Below are 19,681 nucleotides of genomic sequence, written 5' to 3'. Positions count from 1 at the left end.
GTAGAGCACTGTCACCATAAACTTCAAGTAACTTTTCACAAGCTTGACACACGTTCTTCCCTTTATGGAAGTAAAACAGTAAAATATGGCAAAAATGCAGTTTGGTCTTCCATCTTCAACTTGTTGTAAAATCTCCAAAGCTCAACTAAATCACTCAATTTGTTTTTAGAATGAAGCTAGAACTGTCAGCTGTCAAATAGCAATAACACAGATGTGAATGACCCTAGTAGTTACAAAAATTAACTAGTGCCAAGTGTTGCAAACATGCATCATGACTTTTCCACAACCCAATAGTTGCGGAGGGCGCAGCTCACTGGCCCATGTGGAAATTGAACCAGCAACCCTGTTGCTCAGAGCTCGTGCTCTAACTGAGCCACCTGGCCGCCCCTAGCACAGTTTTTAAGCCATAAATACTTCAGTATATATTTCCAAAAGATGGGGATTAGCAGGCAGTTTTTGGAGGTGTTAACCTGCTGCCTTCTCAGACCACCAGTGCTCTGATAATAAACGTTTATTCTATGAATCAGCACCTGTGTCAGTCTCCTGACTGAGTAGTGCAGGCAGCACGAGCCCCGGAATTGGTTGCCCTCTGGTTTCAGTTTCTGGGGACTCTGCCGGGACAGCTTCTGGGTTCTTCTGATAAGTCTTTCCGCTTATGGAGGGTCTCGGGTGCTGCCTGAGACTGGGCAGATTCCTTGGTGCATAACCGACTTCTGGAAGCAGCTCCTGAGCGATTTTGCTCCCGGAGGTGGGGGTTACACCAGGGCCCCTCATCACTGGCGCCTTTCTGCTCAGCTGGGATAGAATGAGCTTTTGCTCTGTTTTCTTGCCTCTAGTTACTAGTTCCTGAAGCAGCCTCACCTTTCCTTGACCTATAGTTTAACAATAGATCATCCCCTTGCAGCTTGAGCTCAGAATGTCCCCTGTCCCACCCAGTTCCATGTTTTAGAAAATTACCTTGAAACTTATGATCAATACCCTTAGGCTTACTGATCACAATCTCAATGGTCTAGCATTCTTTCCAGGCGATGCCCATCATCGCTCCTGGGTTGCTGATGCCACTGGAGCCACATTGCCAGAGGAAGGCTCCATGGAGACCCCCGGAACCGTCAGGTAGCCTTCAGAGGAATAGTTTCCCTTAAATACCCCAAACTGGTCTGAGAAGGTGAAGGCAGTTTTTGGAGGTGTTAACCCGCTGCCTTCTCAGACCACCGGTGCTGTGATAACAAATGTTTATTCTATGACCCCCGCCCCCCCAAAAAAATGGGGATTATTTATGAAACATAACCATGACATTATCATAACTAAAAACTAATTAAGTGTTTGGGGCGGCTGATTAGCTCAGGTGGTTAGAGCGCAGGCTCATAACACCAAGGTTGCCGGTTCAATTCCCACATGGGCCAAGGAGCTGTGCCCTCCACAACTAGTGGGTTGTCGGAAAAGTCATGACGCATTTTTGCAGTGAAAAACAGAAAAATACGTTATGACTTTTCTGACAACCCTACAGATTGGAAATATCTACTTGACTTGGAGCTGATGGGTCCTGGAAAAACACACTGTTCCCCAATACAATTTCGAAAAAAAAACCAAAAAAAAAAACTAATTAAGTGTTTAATATACTCAAATATGCAATCAGTGTTTAAATTTCTCCTCTTATTCATTTTCTTGTTTGAGTCAGGACCAAATAAGGTCCATATATTTCAATGAATTAACACGTTTCTTAAATCTCTTTAATCTGTAAGTTCCCCCATCACCTCTTTTTCTTGCCCTTTCATAAGTTATTGATTGAAGAAACCTGACCCCCTGGGTCCTGCAGAACTCCCCACAATCTTTACAATCATTTAACATGGGATGGTTTCCACTCTATAACTCCTGTGACTCAGTCAAAATTTTTCTTAATTTATTTTGAGAAATATAGAAACAGGGTGGTGTCACGGAAAATAAACTCTGGAAGACCTACATTTTAAGGCTATCTCCATCACTTAAGTGAGCTTGGCGAAGTCACCCACCTGGCTGAACCTGTCTCCTCCCTCTTATAAAGTAAGTAACTCATGTCTGGCCAGTCTACAACAGTGGTGGTGAGGAGCAAATGAAACAGTATGTGGACGGGTCTGCAAACAGGTAGCAGGTTAGTCAATGTGAGTTACTATACTTCATTGATAAAGCATTATTAGAAAGGCTACATAAAAAAGTAAGAAAAAGGAAGATCCAGCATTTCAGTGCTACACCTTCATGCATTTATATCTGCTAGGATGTGCGCAACTCCACAGAATAGTGTTTGAAAATCATCATGGGGGAAAGAAAAAAAAAAAGAGAGACCCTAGACTTTGTTGAAAAGAACCATTTAGATCATTAAGTTCAGGCTGCAAATTTACAGAACGGAAAAAGGTCCTCCAACATTTGGTTAATGGAGACCAAGCACAGGACCCCAGATATATCTCTCGTATGTCAACACTCTAGGATTTAAAGGACCTAAGAACTATCTAGCAATGCCTCTCAAACTTTCAAAATCTACAATGTAATTGGAACAGTCAATTTGGGGGAAAATGTAAAAAAAAAAAAGAAAAAAGATGAATCACATTATTTAATAACAAAAAGGGTTCGTTTTCAAATTCACAACACTTATTTCATATCACTGAGAGGTATGCTATCGTGATGATCTTTTCTCAAGGTATCTTCAGGGAAAAGCATTTGACATGAGCATTCGATCCCAATGGGAAGGTTAACTGAAAACCGTGCAAGGGAAAAATGCTTACAAATCTCTTAAAATATTCCATGTGATTCTACAAAGGAACTTATTCAGAAATTATTTCAAGTATTTTGCCTCCGGACACCTGAAGCTTTTCAGGGTTGTCACTTGTTTGGTAATTCTGTACAAGGTCATCTTCTTTCTCCTTGGTCATGTGCACTGCACACATGCCAAAAGCCAAAAGCACACTGGTTTGGTTTTGTGTTGATTGTCAACGATCCGCTAGCACCCAAACTGCATTTCTACACTGTATGCCTTGGTATTATGCCACACTCCCTAGGTGGAATGAATAAAGGAGTGTTTGCTCCAAGCATCATAACTGTCATTAAGTTTGTAGCTGGTTTTTAAATCTTCTAGGCAATTGTGTGACTTGTGCAAATGGTGCCGCTTTGAGTGACACCTCTGTGGGTTTGGTCCTTCCCGGTGGTTAGGGACCAAATCCAACAGCTACAAACTGGAACTCATCTTACACTTTTTTTCTGCAAATATGTGTTTGTTTTTACCTGAGAAGTCACACTGTTTTGTCTGAAAATGAAACCATAACTTTAATGGCTTCATGCCATTATTTGAAGTTTCAAAAAGTACCATACACTGGAGACTTGAGGAGAATGGTTCACTAATCAAATAAAATTCACATTTTTTATATTCATTCTATTCACTAATTGATTTTTTTTTCTGTTTCAAATGCTTGTTTGGAGAAAAAATCATTCCAAATCCTAGCCCCATCCTAGGGATCACCCCACCCTAGGGATCACCTCATCCTAGGAATCACCCCATCCTAGGAGTCACCCCGTCCTAGCCCCATCCTATCTACTCTGGAAATACTGTTCACTAGATACAATTACGATATTATTCTGAATTATAGTCAATACTATAATTCATCTCTTCTTTTATGTTTTAACAAACCACCTTCAAATCACTGATCCTTTTGCTTGTAAAGTGAAGATACAGTAATGTGAAAAACAGATAATAAAATTGCAAATTACAATGTACTTAACACTTAAACAACATAAAAAGACCACAGGTGAGACAGACTGCCATGGGATTAACTGAACGTTAGCCTAGACAAATGTATCAAATACATATTCTTGTAACATATGTGCAATCTTTGACAACATAATGGTTATTAAGAATATTATGAAACAGTACTGTAAATAGTGAGGAGCATGGGGTCTGGAGCCAGACAGCTTGACTTCAAAACCAGGTTCTGCCGCTTACTAGCTGTGGACCTTGAACAAGCAACTTAAACTCCTGTGTCTTGGTTTCTCCCCATAAAATAAGAATAACCACTAGTATGCAACTCATCGGGTTGTGTGAGAATGAATTAATTCACACATGTATTAGAATGGTGCTTGACACAGAAAAAGTGCTAAAAATGTTAGCTGTATAACAGGGTATCTGTGAAGATTGTAACTCACTTTACATTTCAAATTTGTGAAATGTATGTTAGCCACTATATCTGTGAATTGAGCTGAAACCCACAGACCACCACTGGTTCATGAACCCCATTTGTATACAGTACCTCTGCCACGGCACATTTAGTTATTTACTCACCATCTTGGACACAGGAACCCAAAATGATCGATGATGTCCTCTTGTCTACTGGATCACTAACGATACACTGTACTTCTTGTGAAAGGACATCTTCCTTCTCAAAATACATCACAGGATTTACGCTGTAGTTACACTGCGCTGAATGGCAGTGCCATGAATAGTTTACTAGGTTTGGATGACTGTAGTTATTTTCTGGGATCCTGCAAGTGACTGTAATGTTCCTATCAGTCACTGAACAATTTAGGATCGGAGATGGAAGAGGCTCTGGGGGGAAAAAAATTGTAATATTTAATACAAAAAGAGTAATATTTAGACCCATCATCTGCAAATTTAGGAAGAGCTCCCAACTTCCTTGTGAGTCTGAAGAGATGAGCAGGCCACCTACTTGAGTACTGATGGGGGAGAATTCTTTCTTCTTCTGGCTCAGGTGGACCTGCTCAAATCCAGAACACACACACAGGCCCCTAATCCCTTATCCTCAATTCTGACAGCAGCAGATTTTACACCGATGGCGGCAATGTCATGTAGCTGCAAATCCTCACTGGAATGGACATGAGGTTTTATGCTGCTTATTTTTCTCACTGACTTCAAAGAGTCATTATCATGTTTTACTAACAATCGTCACGTGCTTGAGTCCAGGGTGCTCCCCCTATAACTAAGTGGTGGGGTGCTTCTTCAAATACAGAGAGGAAATCGTTTATATTCCCTTTCTGAAATCTGAAAAATGTTTCATTCCAAAAGATATCTGACTCAAAGGGTTTTGCAAAAGGTACGGTGAGCTGGCCCTGCTGACAGGCAGAGTAAGATGTGCCCCTGTCAGACAACTGCCTCACTTCCAGCTTTCCTCTCGGATGCGCCTCGTGGCTAAGGCAGCCGGGACCTGCATGTCACTGGCTAAGACACTCACATGTCACACTGCGCCACCATCCTTGCCCTCTAAAATCTCAGTGCTAATTAGTCTGTCCCACTAGTCATTTGTTTACTTGTTCACTCATATGCCTTCTTGCATCTCTACTTTCCCCCCAAAACTACATCATAAGAATTTTGAGAAAACATGTCAATATATATATGAAATATACCCCCCCCCCAAAAAAAAGTCATGGTGCCACGTGGATAATAAAATGCCAATCCATTATAAACACCTACTGAACAGAATTACAGGAAGCTAAAGTTCATCAAAATGATGGAATAATATGCTGTCATTTAAAATGATATTTTCTAAGACAAACACTTAAGCTCCAGTCAATAATCTAAAAAGGAGTGTTCGACTCACCTTTCCCCCATCTGTTCCCCCTGAATCCTTTCTCGCTCAGACACCCAGCCTGCTTTGGTAGAAACCCAGGTCACACACTTCCCTTTCTGCTTGGGGCTTTCTCGGTTTTTAGGTTTAATCTTGCTCACATAACTCGTTACATGCTGCTTTAAAGTTTTGCTTTAGTTAAAAGAATGTTTAATCTCTTATTAAGCACTGGAAAATTTTCTCCAACTTCAATCTTAAGCAGCAGATCAATATCCTTCAAAAGGATGAGGACTTGCTCCAGAGAGCCCAGAGCCCTCCCCCTCAGCCTCCTCAGCCCCTCCCGCCCGGCACACCCAGGCACGTGCACGGAGCCCCAGTGTCTCCAGGACGGCTGAGAAGTGAAATGACTGTCCAGGTACTGCTGTGCGTGTGCCTGACTCGGCAGTGGGGCTGGGCTGTTCTCAGGGGCAGGCAGCCAAGCTCCCTACTTCTCTAAACGTGTTCTACAGGAGCCAGTTTTCACGTATCGGTGTGCATAAGAATGGCCTGAGGTGTGTGCTAAAACACAGGTTCCTGGGCCCACCATCCCAGGGGATTCTGATGTGCTCCGTGTTCTCTTACAGATTCTAGCTTATTGATCTAGGTTGGCCAACGTCTAGTTTTTCATCAAACACTTCCTAAACTGAACAGAGGTACACTGTGAGCCCCCTCAGACTGTGCATCTTGGAGGGTAACGACTAGATATTATTATTCGCCTTTCAACCACAGTACCTGACATAATACGAGCCGCACAGCCGGCACCTCAATAAGAAGGGCAGGTGTTGGGATAGATGGAGGGAGGGAGGGAGGGAGGGACAAATTCAGAGAGGCAGTCTTCAAATTACTCTCTCCACTCTATAAAATGTCAATTCTTCAATAGCTCACCTCCAAAAAAGAATGGTATGGCGGCTAAGAGCATGGACTCAGGAGCCTGACTGCCTGGGTTCATACCCCAGCTCCACTACTACAAGCCACTTGACCTCGGACAAGTTACTTCACTTCTAGTGCCTAGGTTCCCTGCCCTGTACAATAAGGAAGCAAATAGTATCTACCCTGCATGACTGTGATGAGGATGAAATGAGTGGATACAGATACTAACTCATACAAGAATTATAATTATTATTACAGTGCCTGGCACAGTATTAGCACTTAACAAGTGCTAGCTGTAATGCAGCATAAGGCTAGCAAGGGGAGGCTCCCCAGGGGGGCGTGTGATTCGAGCAGAAGGGTCACGGACCAGGGGTTGGGAGGTAGGAACGTTGGCCCTGGCTTGGTGTGTCAGTGACCCTGGAACACAGATCCTGGAGGAGCTGCAAGGCCTAAGAAATCATCCAGCCGGGCTCTTGTTCTTCAAACGGAGACACCCATTGCTAAGTCTGTGTCATTTTCATCGGTAAAAAGGAAATATGATACTCTATAAGGTCATTGTAAAGGTCAAGTGGAATATGAAAGTGCTGTGAGAGGAAACATGTGGAAGTGCTAGTATCATCTTCCTTGTCGTTAGAACCCACTTAACTCTACAGAGGTTCTTTCTGGTGGCCTCGTTACACCAGGGTTGCCTATCTAGCTCAACAACGCGTAAGCAAACCTTTCTGCAACGTGTGGGTCAGAGCTTCTACACCGCAGATCTTTCTGTCTAGAAGCTTTCCTATGCTCTCACTGCCCTTGGGCCTTACCACAGCTGTATCTAACAAATATTAGTTACATCGGTCCCTTGCAGAGCATTCAACAGGCAAGAAATGTACCTACATTATCCCTAAAATAACTTAATTAGTTGATGTTAGGCCATATTTAGGCCACGAGCAGAAACCTTATATCGAAAGCCATCTTGTCTTGCTTTGTACCTTGAACCTGCTGGCTTGTGTTTGTCTCCTAGGGGCTTGTGATCAGTGGGCCTGGGTGGTCCAGATGGCGGCCTGGGGGCCAGGATGTGGAACCTTGGTCATGCCCCAAAACCCTTTGTTGAGAGAGACAATGCAATGAAAACCCTCTGAAGCACTGAAGGGGGAACAACCTCGTTTACCCCCTCATATAAAACTCCATACCCCTTTTTGCGGGGGAGGTTAAGGTCTTTTCTAGCCTGATCTCCCGCAGCTCAAACATGCCCAATAAATTCTAATAGACCGATTCTGGTCTCCCACGACTCGTTCCTCGGCCGCCGAGCAACTGGCTCATCAAAAATTCACTCAGCTCACCACTCTGTAAGACATGAGGACTTCTTATCCACATATGATGGCATTTGTATATCTCCACGAATGTTAGTAAGAAGTCATACACCAGTCCAGGCCATCTAAGGATGGAATAGTTAATTCTATTTACATGAACATTACCAAGACCATAAAGGGGATGTGAAAGAACTAATAAACGTTAGTGGAAATTTTAAGGGGATTTTGAAGGAAAAAAGAAAGCTAACTTACACACAGAAGGGAGTGGGTGACCTGAATTTAGGAGGTGCCAGGAAATCCCCCTTCTAAAACAAGCTTTCTGCAAGTCTTCCGTTAGGCCTGGTGTCTCCGGATGAAACCCAAGCCACTAAAGTCTCAACACACCTTCAAAAAACCATGACTTCCTCAATGCTAAAACAAAAGTATGACCAATCGCTTTCTCATTCAGATATGAAACCTTAAGTCATCTTAGGTCTTTTTATAGCAAAATATAAATATTGTTGACTCTTTCTTGGATTATCTTCTGCTACTTTCCTTTCCAAACATCTATGACCATTACCTCTGTCTACCTGATCTCAGTAGCCTCTGACCTGCTGCCACCCCTCTCGAAGCCACCATGAATACCCACATTCTAATTAATCTTCCAAAAATATATTTCATCAAGGATTCACTTCCCTGCTCCAGGATTGCATACAATGGCTCCCACTGCCACAGGCTAAAATCCAGATTCCTGAACCAGAACGGGAAGTCTCACCTTCCATATTGCCAATATCACTGCCTCCTGACAGGAGCTCAGGTCCCCTGGACTTTGCTGGTCGGCAGACCTTTGCTAAGCTTCCGGAGGGCTATCCAGTTGGTTTGACTACCAAAATCATGCACCTCTGTAGAGTGAACATGGAACTTCAAAAATTAAAAATGTTCAGCATTTCATCAAGTTTAAAAATAGAAGTGTAAGGGCCAGCTGAGTGGTTCAGTTGGTTAAGAGCTCGCTGAAGAGTGCGAGCTCTGAGTAACAGCAGTTCGAGTCCCGGCCCAAGCTGAGTTGCCGCCGAGCTGCCAACAGGTGGCAGGATGGCTCAGCTTAAAAAAAATAAAATAAAAATAGAAGTGTACTCAAATGTTTTGAACTCGGTTGTCCATACTTTATAACAGGGCTCTTAAAAATGCATTTGATTCTTATCTAAATTCTCAATCAATCTTTTGGTCTGCTTGCCCTACACACTGCCAGATCCCCCAACTTCCAGGCTTTGCAGAGTCTGCTTCTTCAAAGGCACCGATTGGTTCTTCTAATAGGATGCCCGGACATCTTAACAAGCTTTGTTAATCTCAATGGAGTACATCACCTTCCAGATAAACCAGCCACTTAGTCTGAGAGCCCCCATTTCTGTCACTGGTGCCACTGGCCTCCCATTCACCCGTTTGATTGTTTTCATCGATACAACAAATACCTACTGAGGGCCTGTTACCTATTCAAATCCTTTGCTGAGCTCTGGGGCTACCATGGTGAACAAGAGAGAAATTCTCACTTTTTTCCATGTCTCCAGGGGACCAGACAGGTGAACTGGTAATAGCTGCCCACAAGCTGGTCACCACATTTGTTCCACTGCGACTACCTCACACCAAACTTGGGGAGTGCAGACTTGAAGTGCTATATGGGACTTTCTGCCTCTTCTCCATCCCCCGGAAATCATCTTCCACACTTTGCCTTCAGTTGGGTCTTCCAAAAACACCTTTGGATAGAGGAAGTGGGCCTATAACTACACCCACTTCTGAGATAAAACAAGGGAACCTGTGACCCAGTAGAGGGGAGAGTTGGGTATAGATGCAGCTGTGAAATTGAGAGGCTGCACAGGAAAGGCAAGGGCATGACTCAGAGGTCAAAGAACAGCCAAGAGGGCCGGCCGAGTGGCGCGATGGTTAAGAACTGGTTTGGGACGCCAGAGGGCCCCGGTTCGGATCCCTCATATGAGGGCCAGTGACACTGCCCTCTACAGCTAAGATGCTGAACAACAGCTCAACCTGGAGCTGGGCTCCTGTGAGTCGCCGGCAATGGCTAGGCTGTAGCCCCTGCTGCAGTGGGTTGCCATGGGCTACTGTATGTAGCCAGCAGCCAGCGTGAGCGGCCATCCAGAAGCCAGCGACTGATCTGCCTCGCCCGGGAAGAGCGCAATGATGGTGCCAAGTTGGGCCAGTGAAGCAACGTCCTCCACAACTAGACTGAAGAACAAAACGACAGCAACTTGTCTGTTCCCCTTCCCCCAATTCCCCAGAGCTGTTCCCATCCCCCCAATTCCCCAATAAAAAAAAAATCTTTGAAAAAAAAAAAAAAAAAGAACAGCCAAGAGAGGTCACGGGGCCAGGTCTCGTACAGCCTGGCAGGTCACTGGAAAGATGTTAAGTTTAACTCTGAGTGAGATGGGGCCTCTAAAATGGGTTAAACAGATGAGTGAGGTGATCTGACTTCTGTTTTAAGAAGATCTCTCCGGCTGCTGCATTTAAAAATAAACTGTAGGGGAAAAGGGTGGAAGCTGGAAGACCAATTAAGAGGCTGCTGCAATTGTCCAGATGAGGATGAAGGAGGCCCGGTCAGCACCAGAGGAAGTGGGGAGAGGCGGTCAGATTCTGCTTACATTTTGAACGTAGAGCCAAAATTTCCTGGTGGAGCAAACATGATGTTCAAGAGAAAGAGAGATGTCCAGGACAACACCAAGGCTTTAGCCTGAGATACTGAAAGGATGGAGCTGCCATTAGCCAAGAGGGGAAAGATTTGGAGAGAAATGGGTTTAAGGGGAAGATCATGAACTCACTTTTGGACACGTGATATTGGAGAGGCCAATTAGATGTGTGAGTGGAGTTAGAGGCAGTCAGATATGCACACAGGGAGGTCAGTAGGGGTGTGGGCTGGAGCTCCAGATCTCAATCATCATCGAGATAGTAAGTCCTGACACGGGATGAACTCACCCAGCTGGGGGTAAATGCAGGCAGAGAAGGGAAGAGGCCCAATGTTAAGAGGCTGGGGAGACAGACAAGAGAACCAGCGAAGGAAATGGAGTAGAAACGGTTGGTGAGTTAGAAGAAAACCAGAATACGAAGCTGAAGTGAGTATTTCAAAGAAGAGGGAGTGCTCAGCTGTGACAAAAGCTGCTCACGGTGGAGAGCGATGTGGGAGGGGAATGGATCACTGGATTTACTGAGGAGGAGTTTGGGTACAGCAGTGCGGAGGGAAGCCTATTCAGAGCGGGTTAAAAGTGAACAGGAGAGGGCCGGCCGAGTGGCTCAGTTGGTTAAGAGCTTGAGCTCTGAGCAACAGGGTCACCGGTTAGATTCCCACATGGGCTGGTGAGCTGCGCCTGAGCTGAGCTACCGCTGAGAATAGTGAGAGCGCGTGCTCCTAACATTCCCGGTTCAACTCCCACATGGGATGATGGGCCATGCCCACCCGCAACTAAGATTGAACACGGTACCTTGAGCACCTTGAGCTGAGCGGCCGGTGAGCTGCCAATGGGTGGCCAGATGGCTAAGTGTTTAGAGTGTGCTCTCGTAGCAACAAGGTTTCTGGTTTGACTCTCACATGGGATAGTGGTTACGCCCACCCGCAACTAGAATTGAACACGGCACCGTGAGCTGAGGGGCCGCAAGCTGCCGTCAAACAGCCAGATGGCAACTGGACCTGGGAACTGAGCTGGCTGTGCCCTCCACAACTAAGACTGAAGGACAACAACTTGGCTGTTCACCTTCCCCAATTCCCCAACACTGTTTCCCTTCCCCCAATTCTCCAATAAAATCTTAAAAAAAAAAAAAGTGAACAGGAGAAGAGTTTACAAAGAGTGAATATAGACAATTTCTTCAAGGAGATTTTCTGGAGAGAAACTGAAAGAGAAAAAGTGGATAGTAGTTGGAGGGGTAGAGGGGCCATGAGAGGGCTTGCACATGCGAGGGTTACAATGACGGTATGAATAATCGCTTATGTGCATGCTGACGGCAATAAGCCACCACGGGGGATTTCACTGTAAAGAGGGAGTGGGTACAATGACTACAGTCATATCTGAGTGCAGGTCCTTTGGCCCGAGGTGAGAACTGTGGGGACTTCCGAACAGGAAGGGGAGAGAACAGGGTATAGAGAGTCAGGTACAGGGAGGCAGGGGGGCTGGTGGTGAGAGTTGCAGAAAGTTCCTTCCGGTTGCTTCTTTTCCCCTGGGAAACAAGAAGCAAAGCCTTCAGCTGAGGAGTGGGTCTGGAGAAGGAGGTGTTCAAGGTTTGAGGAAAGGTAAGTGCTAGGAGAGTGCGTGAGTGAGGACACGAAAGACAAATTGGATTTAGTTGAGGTAAGTGATGAGAAATGTAAAGTATGAGACTCTGCAAGGTGACATGTTTTTCTGCAGCCACACGTGTGTGAGCACAGAATAGGTGGGATGTTGGATTGCACCTGGTTGGACTAACAAGGTGAGTACGACCTGTCAAAAAAGGAGCAAGGAAGCTACCGCATCTGCCAGAGTGAGCCCTGCGAATGACCATGGCACCTAGGCTATGTCAGGAAGTCAGGGAGGGCGTCAGCAGAGGAAGTGAGCTCCCAGCAGAAGAGGTGGGATGCCTGACACTGAGACAATGGGGGCAGAATTACTGGTAATGACAAGTTCTAGGTCATAGCCATGGGGAGAGGTAAGGTAGGGAAGAGGACAAGATCATTACAGGAGAGCAAGGACTGAGAAGTCAGGATATTAGAAAGAACTTTTAACTAAATATTACAATCACCAAGAATTAGGAAAGCAGGAACATTGGAAATGGTGACAATGAACCAGGCAACTAAAGGGATCGAAATATTGGGGCATAGTTCACTAAAGCATTATGTACAATAGTCAAGGCATGGAAACAACCTAAGTGTCCATCGATGGATGAATGGATAATTTGCGGTACACACATACAACGAAATATTATTCAACCATAAAGAATGAGGAAATTCTACCATGTGGGACAACATGGATGGACCTTGAAGGCATTATGTGTTAAGTGATAGAAGTCAGAAAAAGACAAATACTGTACTGTATGATCTCACTTATATGTGGAATCTTAAAAAAAAAACAAAAACCATCAAACTCATAGAAAAAGAAAAGATCAGAGGTGAAGGGTAAGGGAGTGAGAATTGGATGGAGGTGGTCAAGAGGTGCCAACTTCCAGTTATAAGATAAATAAGTACTAGGGTGTCATATGCAGCAGGGTGACTACAGCTAGCGCTGCTGTAGGACATACAGGAAAGCTGTTCAGAGAGTAAATCCTACGAGTTCCTGTAACAAGAAGACATTTTTTATCCTTGTTTTCTTTTCCTCTTTCTTTTCTTTTTTACTGCATCTCTATGGGAAGGTGGGTGTTAGCTGAACCTATGTGGTAATCGTTTCACAATATATGCATGTCAAACTGTCATGCTGGCCATTTTATACTTACACAGTGATATATGACCATCATTTCTCAATAAAACTGAAAAAACCCCAAACATTGGGGGGTACCCATATGCCCACAGATGTCTGCAACAAGGAAGGGGCTTTAGAGATGAGAGAAGGAGAATAAACTAGAAACATCAACGAGAAACATGGAGGAACCTGTATTCTATCTCCAGTTCTAGTTTAGAGTGATCTAAGAGAAAAAAAATCCAGCTCCTGGGTGAGCCCCAAGAGGAAACAGAAAGTCTAATTTAGAGTGCGCCATCATCCATGAATGGAGCTCAAAGAGTTCTGAGTTCACTGCTGCCAAGAAATCATTTTCCAGAACATTCTAGCAAGTTAAGTGATACTGCTGGCAGCAGCTCCACCCAACTGATGCTGTTTTCCCCAATTCCGTCACAACCTCTCCTCACCCAGAGGATGGATGACAGGGGAATTCAAAGTGTCTGTGTACCAGAAAGACAGGAAAACTCTGACAACATGTGATAATGAAATATTTTGTTTCTCATACTTGTAAGCCTGTATTAGTCTCTTCAAAGAGGTGGAAATTTGCCATTTGAAACAAATCAATTGATGGAATACTCACCAAGGATTTTAAGAACAAACTTCTTACTAAGGACTTTCATAAATATCATGTTCTCGAGGGAGAAGAATTCCACTTCATATTCATCTTCATCCAATAATGTTAAATTAAAGATGGTGAGGTTACCATGTACAGTGTCTAAATGAACCCTATTTTTAAAAGGTGGGTACGTTCTGATAGGATCCTTTTCATCCCACTCTGCGACTTTATCCTTTCCTTTTTTCCATAAAACTTCTGTAAAGCTTATAGGGCTTGGTAGAGACAAAGTGACATTCCCACTCATAGCTCCATATATCCGCAGGGTTTCACAGCTGATGAAACCTAGGAGGGAAAAAAAAAATTGTTAGGAGAAACATGACTTTGTCGAAAACAGAAAACCACCTTTCAAGATGTTCTTTTGGGGGGAAAAAAGTTAAATTTAGTTGTAAAAATTATTCTTCAGCTACTTTTTATGCTAAGCTAATAAACTGCTGTCAGAAAGTACAGGAAGTACAAGATGCTTGACCATGGAGAGTTTCCTTTTGAATGGGGAATTGGGACTCACATAGATCCAAGTGGATTCAACGTACATGGGGTACCAACTACATGCCAGGTACCGTGGGCGATGCCGGGAATATGGCAGCAAGCAAGACAGCTAGTGCTCCAACAGGCCTGCCAGAAGTTTCATTCTGTGGAGAAGACCCTGAAGAGGCCAGGAGAGCCACCTAGCCAAGGGCCTTCCCCAGAAGTCATGCTGAAAGTGACACAGGATGACAAAGCCCTGAAGGATGAGAGGAGTTAGCCAGCTGAGGGCTGGGCAAGGAGTGGGGGAGAGGTGATTATACCGACGGATGAAGCAGCGCCTCCAAAGGGCAGGCCCTGAGCCAAGAAGGAACTTGGCATGTTTTGAGGAAATACGAGCAGTTCCAAACGGCTGGAGTGCAGAGAGCAAGGGGGTTCCAGGTAGGGAAGGAGGCTGCCGGGCAGGCTGGGGTAAGATCACCGTGTATGTGAGTGGGGGGCTAGGGGGTGTCGGGTAAGATAGACTAAGGGTTTGGAACTTGCCCTAATGGCAAGGGACAGCCACAGAAAGGTTTTACACATAAGACCAGCATGACGTCACTTAAGTCTGCAGAGTGGACAGTGGTTGACAGCCACAGGCGTTGAGCAGAAAAAGCAGAACAGAGGCGGTGCAGCAGCAAGAGGGGGGCGGCCTGGACAGACCAGACCAGGATGCTGGCGGCGCGGATGGACGAGTGGACAGACTCAAGCAAGACCAGTCTGAGAGAAATCACAGGATTCAGTGACGAGCTATGGGGGACAAGGGAGAGGGAGGGGTTAATGGCCACTGCCAGGCCTCTTTCGTGGCTGCCATGGGTGCCATCGAGATCAGAAACAGCGAAAGGAAGCAAGGCAGGGCACAGTGATTAAGGACTTGGGGACTGGGTGACTGGAGCTGATTCCAACCATTGCTCACTAGCCAAATGTTCACGTCTCTGGTCGACTCGTCAGATCATGCTGGGGGGAGTATCTTCAGCAAAGAAACTGACTGAGACTTCAAATCAGAGCCTCCCGCCCCCTCCACGCCAATCTGATTATGACATGCTTACTACCAAGGCTGGGATATTCTTGATACCCCAAAAGGGCTTTAAACACATCGTGCTCCAGACTTGACTTTCTTGTTAAGAGAGAAGGACAGCTGTTAAGGGAAAGGCATTAAAGATAAATTAAAACTTGCTTGAAGTTTGTCTGGTAGCAATCAGGGTAATTGAAAGAGTGTGGGAAAAATCAACAATGTTAAATAGATCAATTGTAGGCAACCGTGTTCAGTAATTTCAAATAAGAAGCAAATATCCCTCATATGTCTATTTGCAAGGATTTTTTTAGAACCCATCTCTCTTAATTAAGGGACAGTGCCCTCAAAAATACACCAGCATCCTCTGCTGCTTTGCTGATTATGCACTCTCTCTCCCACGCAACAACAGTTGGTGGGAAGGCAGATTAAAGGAACAGGATCAGAGGGCGGGAGGGTCTATCCACACACTGGTGGAGGCTTGAAATGTCTTGTGAATGAATGAATGAATGAATGAGAGGGTGAATGAGTGGATGAGTGAATGAATGCATGCGTGGATGAATGAATGACTGAATGAATGAATGAGTGGGTTAGTGAATGAATGAAGGTGTGAACAAATGAATGAGTAAATGAATGAATGAGTAGGTGAATGAATGAGTGAATGGGTGAATGAGTGAGTGGGTGAATGAATGACTGAATGAGTGAATGAATGAGTGAGTGAATGAGTGAGATGGTGGGATGGAGGTGGAAGAGAAGAGGTATGAGATGAACTGCCGCACGCTGGCTGCATACGATGACTTCTGTCTTTTTCTGAGAGAAGCAATGTTCCCTGTGGACTGAGAACAGGAAGTCAGGAGTTGCATGAGGAGAAGCAGGGTGGAGAAAGGGGAGGTTCAAAGACTTGCAGTAATTCTGAGCTCGAAGAAACTCGACAAATTATTTAGTCAAAAATACCCCCATTTCACAGGCGAAGTGACAGGGCCCCCAGAAAACCAAGAGCGAGTTACTGAGTGCCTCCTCCTGCCGGGTGTGTGCGTGCACTCTCCTGAGTCCCACTTGCCCCCTCTCCACATCCATGGGCTGAGGTGTTGCTAAGCCCATTTTGCAGATGAGGAAACTGGCTCTGAGAGGGGTACCAGCTGCTCAGTGTCACTCGGCAAGTTTACAGCAGCAGAGGGACCAGAACACAGATATTCTGACTCCTTGTTCAGCTCCCCTTTCACAACAGCATGGTCCTGTCATTCATTCATTCTGGAAATATCCACCGGGCATCTATTCTGCGTGGGACCTCCGAGAACAAGGCAGGCACACTCCGTGGCCTCTTAGAGCTTACTTTCTGTTAGAGAAGTCAGACTTTACACAGATTAGACAAACATCCAACAACTGCAACTGTGTTCCATGCCACCAGGTAGAAGCATAGGGCATCACTAAAACACCCTATCCTGAGTCACTTTTATCACTAAGAGCACTGACTTCGGGAGCCAACGAGGGGTTAGGGCAGTGAAGAATGAGTAGCAGTGAGCTGTGCCAAGGGCGTGGGGCAGGTCCATGTCCAGAGTCGATGGCTCTGGAAAAGACCCCAAGGCAAATGACACGAGAGGAGGCGTGAGTGGCTGGACACGCCACAGGCAGGGCCAGTCCTCACAGGACCCTGTACAAACTACACCCTGCCCATTATTGTGTGACGAGAAAGCCACCAGAGACCTTTAAACAGGACAGGGATAAAATAAGATTAACTCTTTATTTTTAAAAATGTACTTAAAAAATACATTTAAAAAAAAGGAACCCCGTGAGGGACACCTCAGTGGTGATGAGGCTTCTCCGGTTGGGGGAGAGACCCTCCGGCCCTGCACCACGCTCACCAGCCCAGAGTTACTTTTCCAGGAACAGGCGTTCTACCATAGCTGGAAACAGAAATTAGCGAGGACTCTCTTTGCTCAACTTGGTGAGGCTGAGGGCGGCTAGAGAACCAGTGGAGCTGACACACGGACTCGCTCGCCGGTGAGCACTCACCTGGTCTCTGGTGGAGGGAGTAGCTGTGTGAGCAGGGCCCAGGAGCCTGCGGGAAGGACTGAACTGAACACTTTTGGTGCGTGAGCTGGAGGTTTTGGGACCATTGCCCCCCTGGTGTGGAGCTTGCACAAGAGTAGTGCACAGGAGGGCGCCATTTTTTCAGGGTTGGGCCCTCCCACAGAGGGTCAGGCCCAAGACCGCATTCGTCTGGTGGAATTGGCACAGGCAGGGTGTGTGCACGCGCGCGCATGCGGCCTTGGATTCCCACCCTCCACACTGCTTGTGCTGTCGTAGCCAGGGAAACGCCTGGCAGGCATGCTTGGGCTCCAACAGGCTGTTCATTGAGTCGTGGGAGTGCGCGAGTCGCCTTGGGTCCCCACTCTCCACACTGCGCATGCCGAGTTTCCAGGGTGGCAATTGGCTGTCGGGCTGCTCAACCTGATCTGTGAGTGGCTGATTGGGACAGGCTGAGACTGGGAGTTTTCCTGGGAGTGTTGGGCCTTGAGCTGTGTGCCTGCAGTGATCCAGCTGGGGCTTTCCTGGCGCATATGTGCGGGCTGGTTGCTGGTGCAGGAGTGCATGCTGCTCTGACTTGGTGGGGGCCACGGATAACATCCTGTGGTGCCTTGGGGGCCTCCCCCACCCACCTAGAGCTGTATTGCTGGGGGCACCCTGAGCCCCTGGTGCCTGGCACCCACCTCCGTGGCCACTGAGGGTTTTTTGCAGCAGCAGACAGCTCCCAACAACCTATGAGAATTTTTGGTGGTGAGCACGGTTCCAGAGCACATAGCAACTAATCGTGGGAAGCTTACTTCAAGTCTAGAGGGAGGTCGGCGCATGACGCACTGAGCCCTTCCCCCCAACAGCTGGTGCAGAGTCGCCCAGAGTCTCTCTATTGCTGAGCAAGTGGTCTGCAGATTAAAACAGGCAGAGAGCCGCTCCTTTTTTGTTTTTCTTTCTTTTTTTTGTTTCTTTCTAGGTGATCTAAATACATCGAAGCAATCACAGAGCAACAGCCAGAATGAAGAAACAAAGAAACATGTCCCATGTAAAAGATCAGAAGAAACCTCAAGAAATGGAACTAAATGAAACAGGTATCCAACCTTTCAGAGACAGAGTTTAGAACACTGATGATAAGAATGCTTCAGGAACTTAGTGAGGACATAAAGAAGGATAGAGAAATCATATAAAAACAACCAGGTAGAACTAAAGAATACAAAAACTGAAATGAAGAACACACTCGAAGGAATCACCAGTAGATTAGATGAAGCAGAGGATCGGATCAGTGATTTAGAAGACAAAATAGCAGAAATCACCCACTTGGAACAACAAAAAGAAAAAAGAATCAAAAACAATGAAAATACTTTACGAGACCTGTGGGACAACATCAAGCGCAACAACATTCGCATCATAGGAATACCAGAAGGAGAAGAGAAGAAGCAAGGGATAGAGAATGTATTTGAAGAAATAATGACAGAGAACTTCCCTACCCTGGTGAAGGAAATCAACATACAAGCCCAGGAAGTGCAGAGAGTTCCAAACAAGCTGAACCCAAACAGGTCCACACCAAGACACATTATAGTTAAAATGGCAAAGGCTAAAGACAAAGACAGGATCCTAAAAGCAGCAAGAGAAAGACAGCACAGGTTACATACAAAGGAACTCCTATAAGACTAACAACTGACTTTTCCACATATACTCTGCAGGCGAGAAGGGCGTGGCAAGAAATATTCAAAGTGACGCAAAATAAAGACCTACAACCAAGATTGCTCTACCCAGCACGGCTATCACTTAAAATTGAAGATCAGATAAAAAGCTTCTCAGAAAAGAATAAGCTTAAGGAATTCATTACCACCAAGCCAGCATTGCAGGAAATGTTAAAAGGGCTTTTTTAAACAGAAGAAAGGGGAAAACAGGCTAACCCAGCCTGTTGTATAACAAAATGGCAATAAATATGCATCTATCAATAATCACTTTAAATGTGAATGGGTTAAGTGCTCCAACAAAAAACATAGAGTGGCTGAGTGGTTAAGAAAACAGGACCCCTGCATATGCTGTTTACAAGAGACTCACCTCAGATCAAAAGATAAACACAGGCTGAAAGTAAAGGGATGCAATAAGATATTTCACGCAAATGGAAATGAGAATAAAGCTGGACTAGCAATACTTATTTCGGACAAAATAGACTTTAAAATGAAGACTACAATAAAAGACAAAGAAGGACATTACATAATAATAAAGGGTTCGATTCAACAGGAGGACATAACCCTAGTAAACATCTATGCACCCAACATAGGAGCTCCTAAATATATAAAACAGATTTTGACAGACATAAAGACAGAGATCAACAG

The 19,681-nt window shown here is 45.3% G+C and overlaps 1 protein-coding gene across 1 annotated transcript in view; it reads right to left on the bottom strand.

The window, feature by feature from the left end:
* The window catches only part of CD58 (CD58 molecule), a 51,940-nt gene that overhangs the window by 14,566 nt on the left and 17,693 nt on the right, over window positions 1-19,681 (bottom strand). Inside the window, exons 2-3 of the mRNA XM_019661472.1 lie at window positions 13,769-14,086; window positions 4,304-4,567 (exon numbers count right to left, since the gene is read on the bottom strand). Coding sequence (XP_019517017.1) covers window positions 4,304-4,567; window positions 13,769-14,086 — 582 coding nt within the window. The remainder of the gene's footprint in view (window positions 1-4,303; window positions 4,568-13,768; window positions 14,087-19,681) is intronic.

This window comes from Hipposideros armiger, unplaced genomic scaffold (assembly GCF_001890085.2).
Source record: "Hipposideros armiger isolate ML-2016 unplaced genomic scaffold, ASM189008v1 scaffold_349, whole genome shotgun sequence".
NCBI classification, from domain to species: domain Eukaryota; kingdom Metazoa; phylum Chordata; class Mammalia; order Chiroptera; family Hipposideridae; genus Hipposideros; species Hipposideros armiger.
The sequence above is the reverse complement of the archived record's forward strand: the minus strand, read 5'-3'. Positions and strand labels throughout refer to the sequence as shown.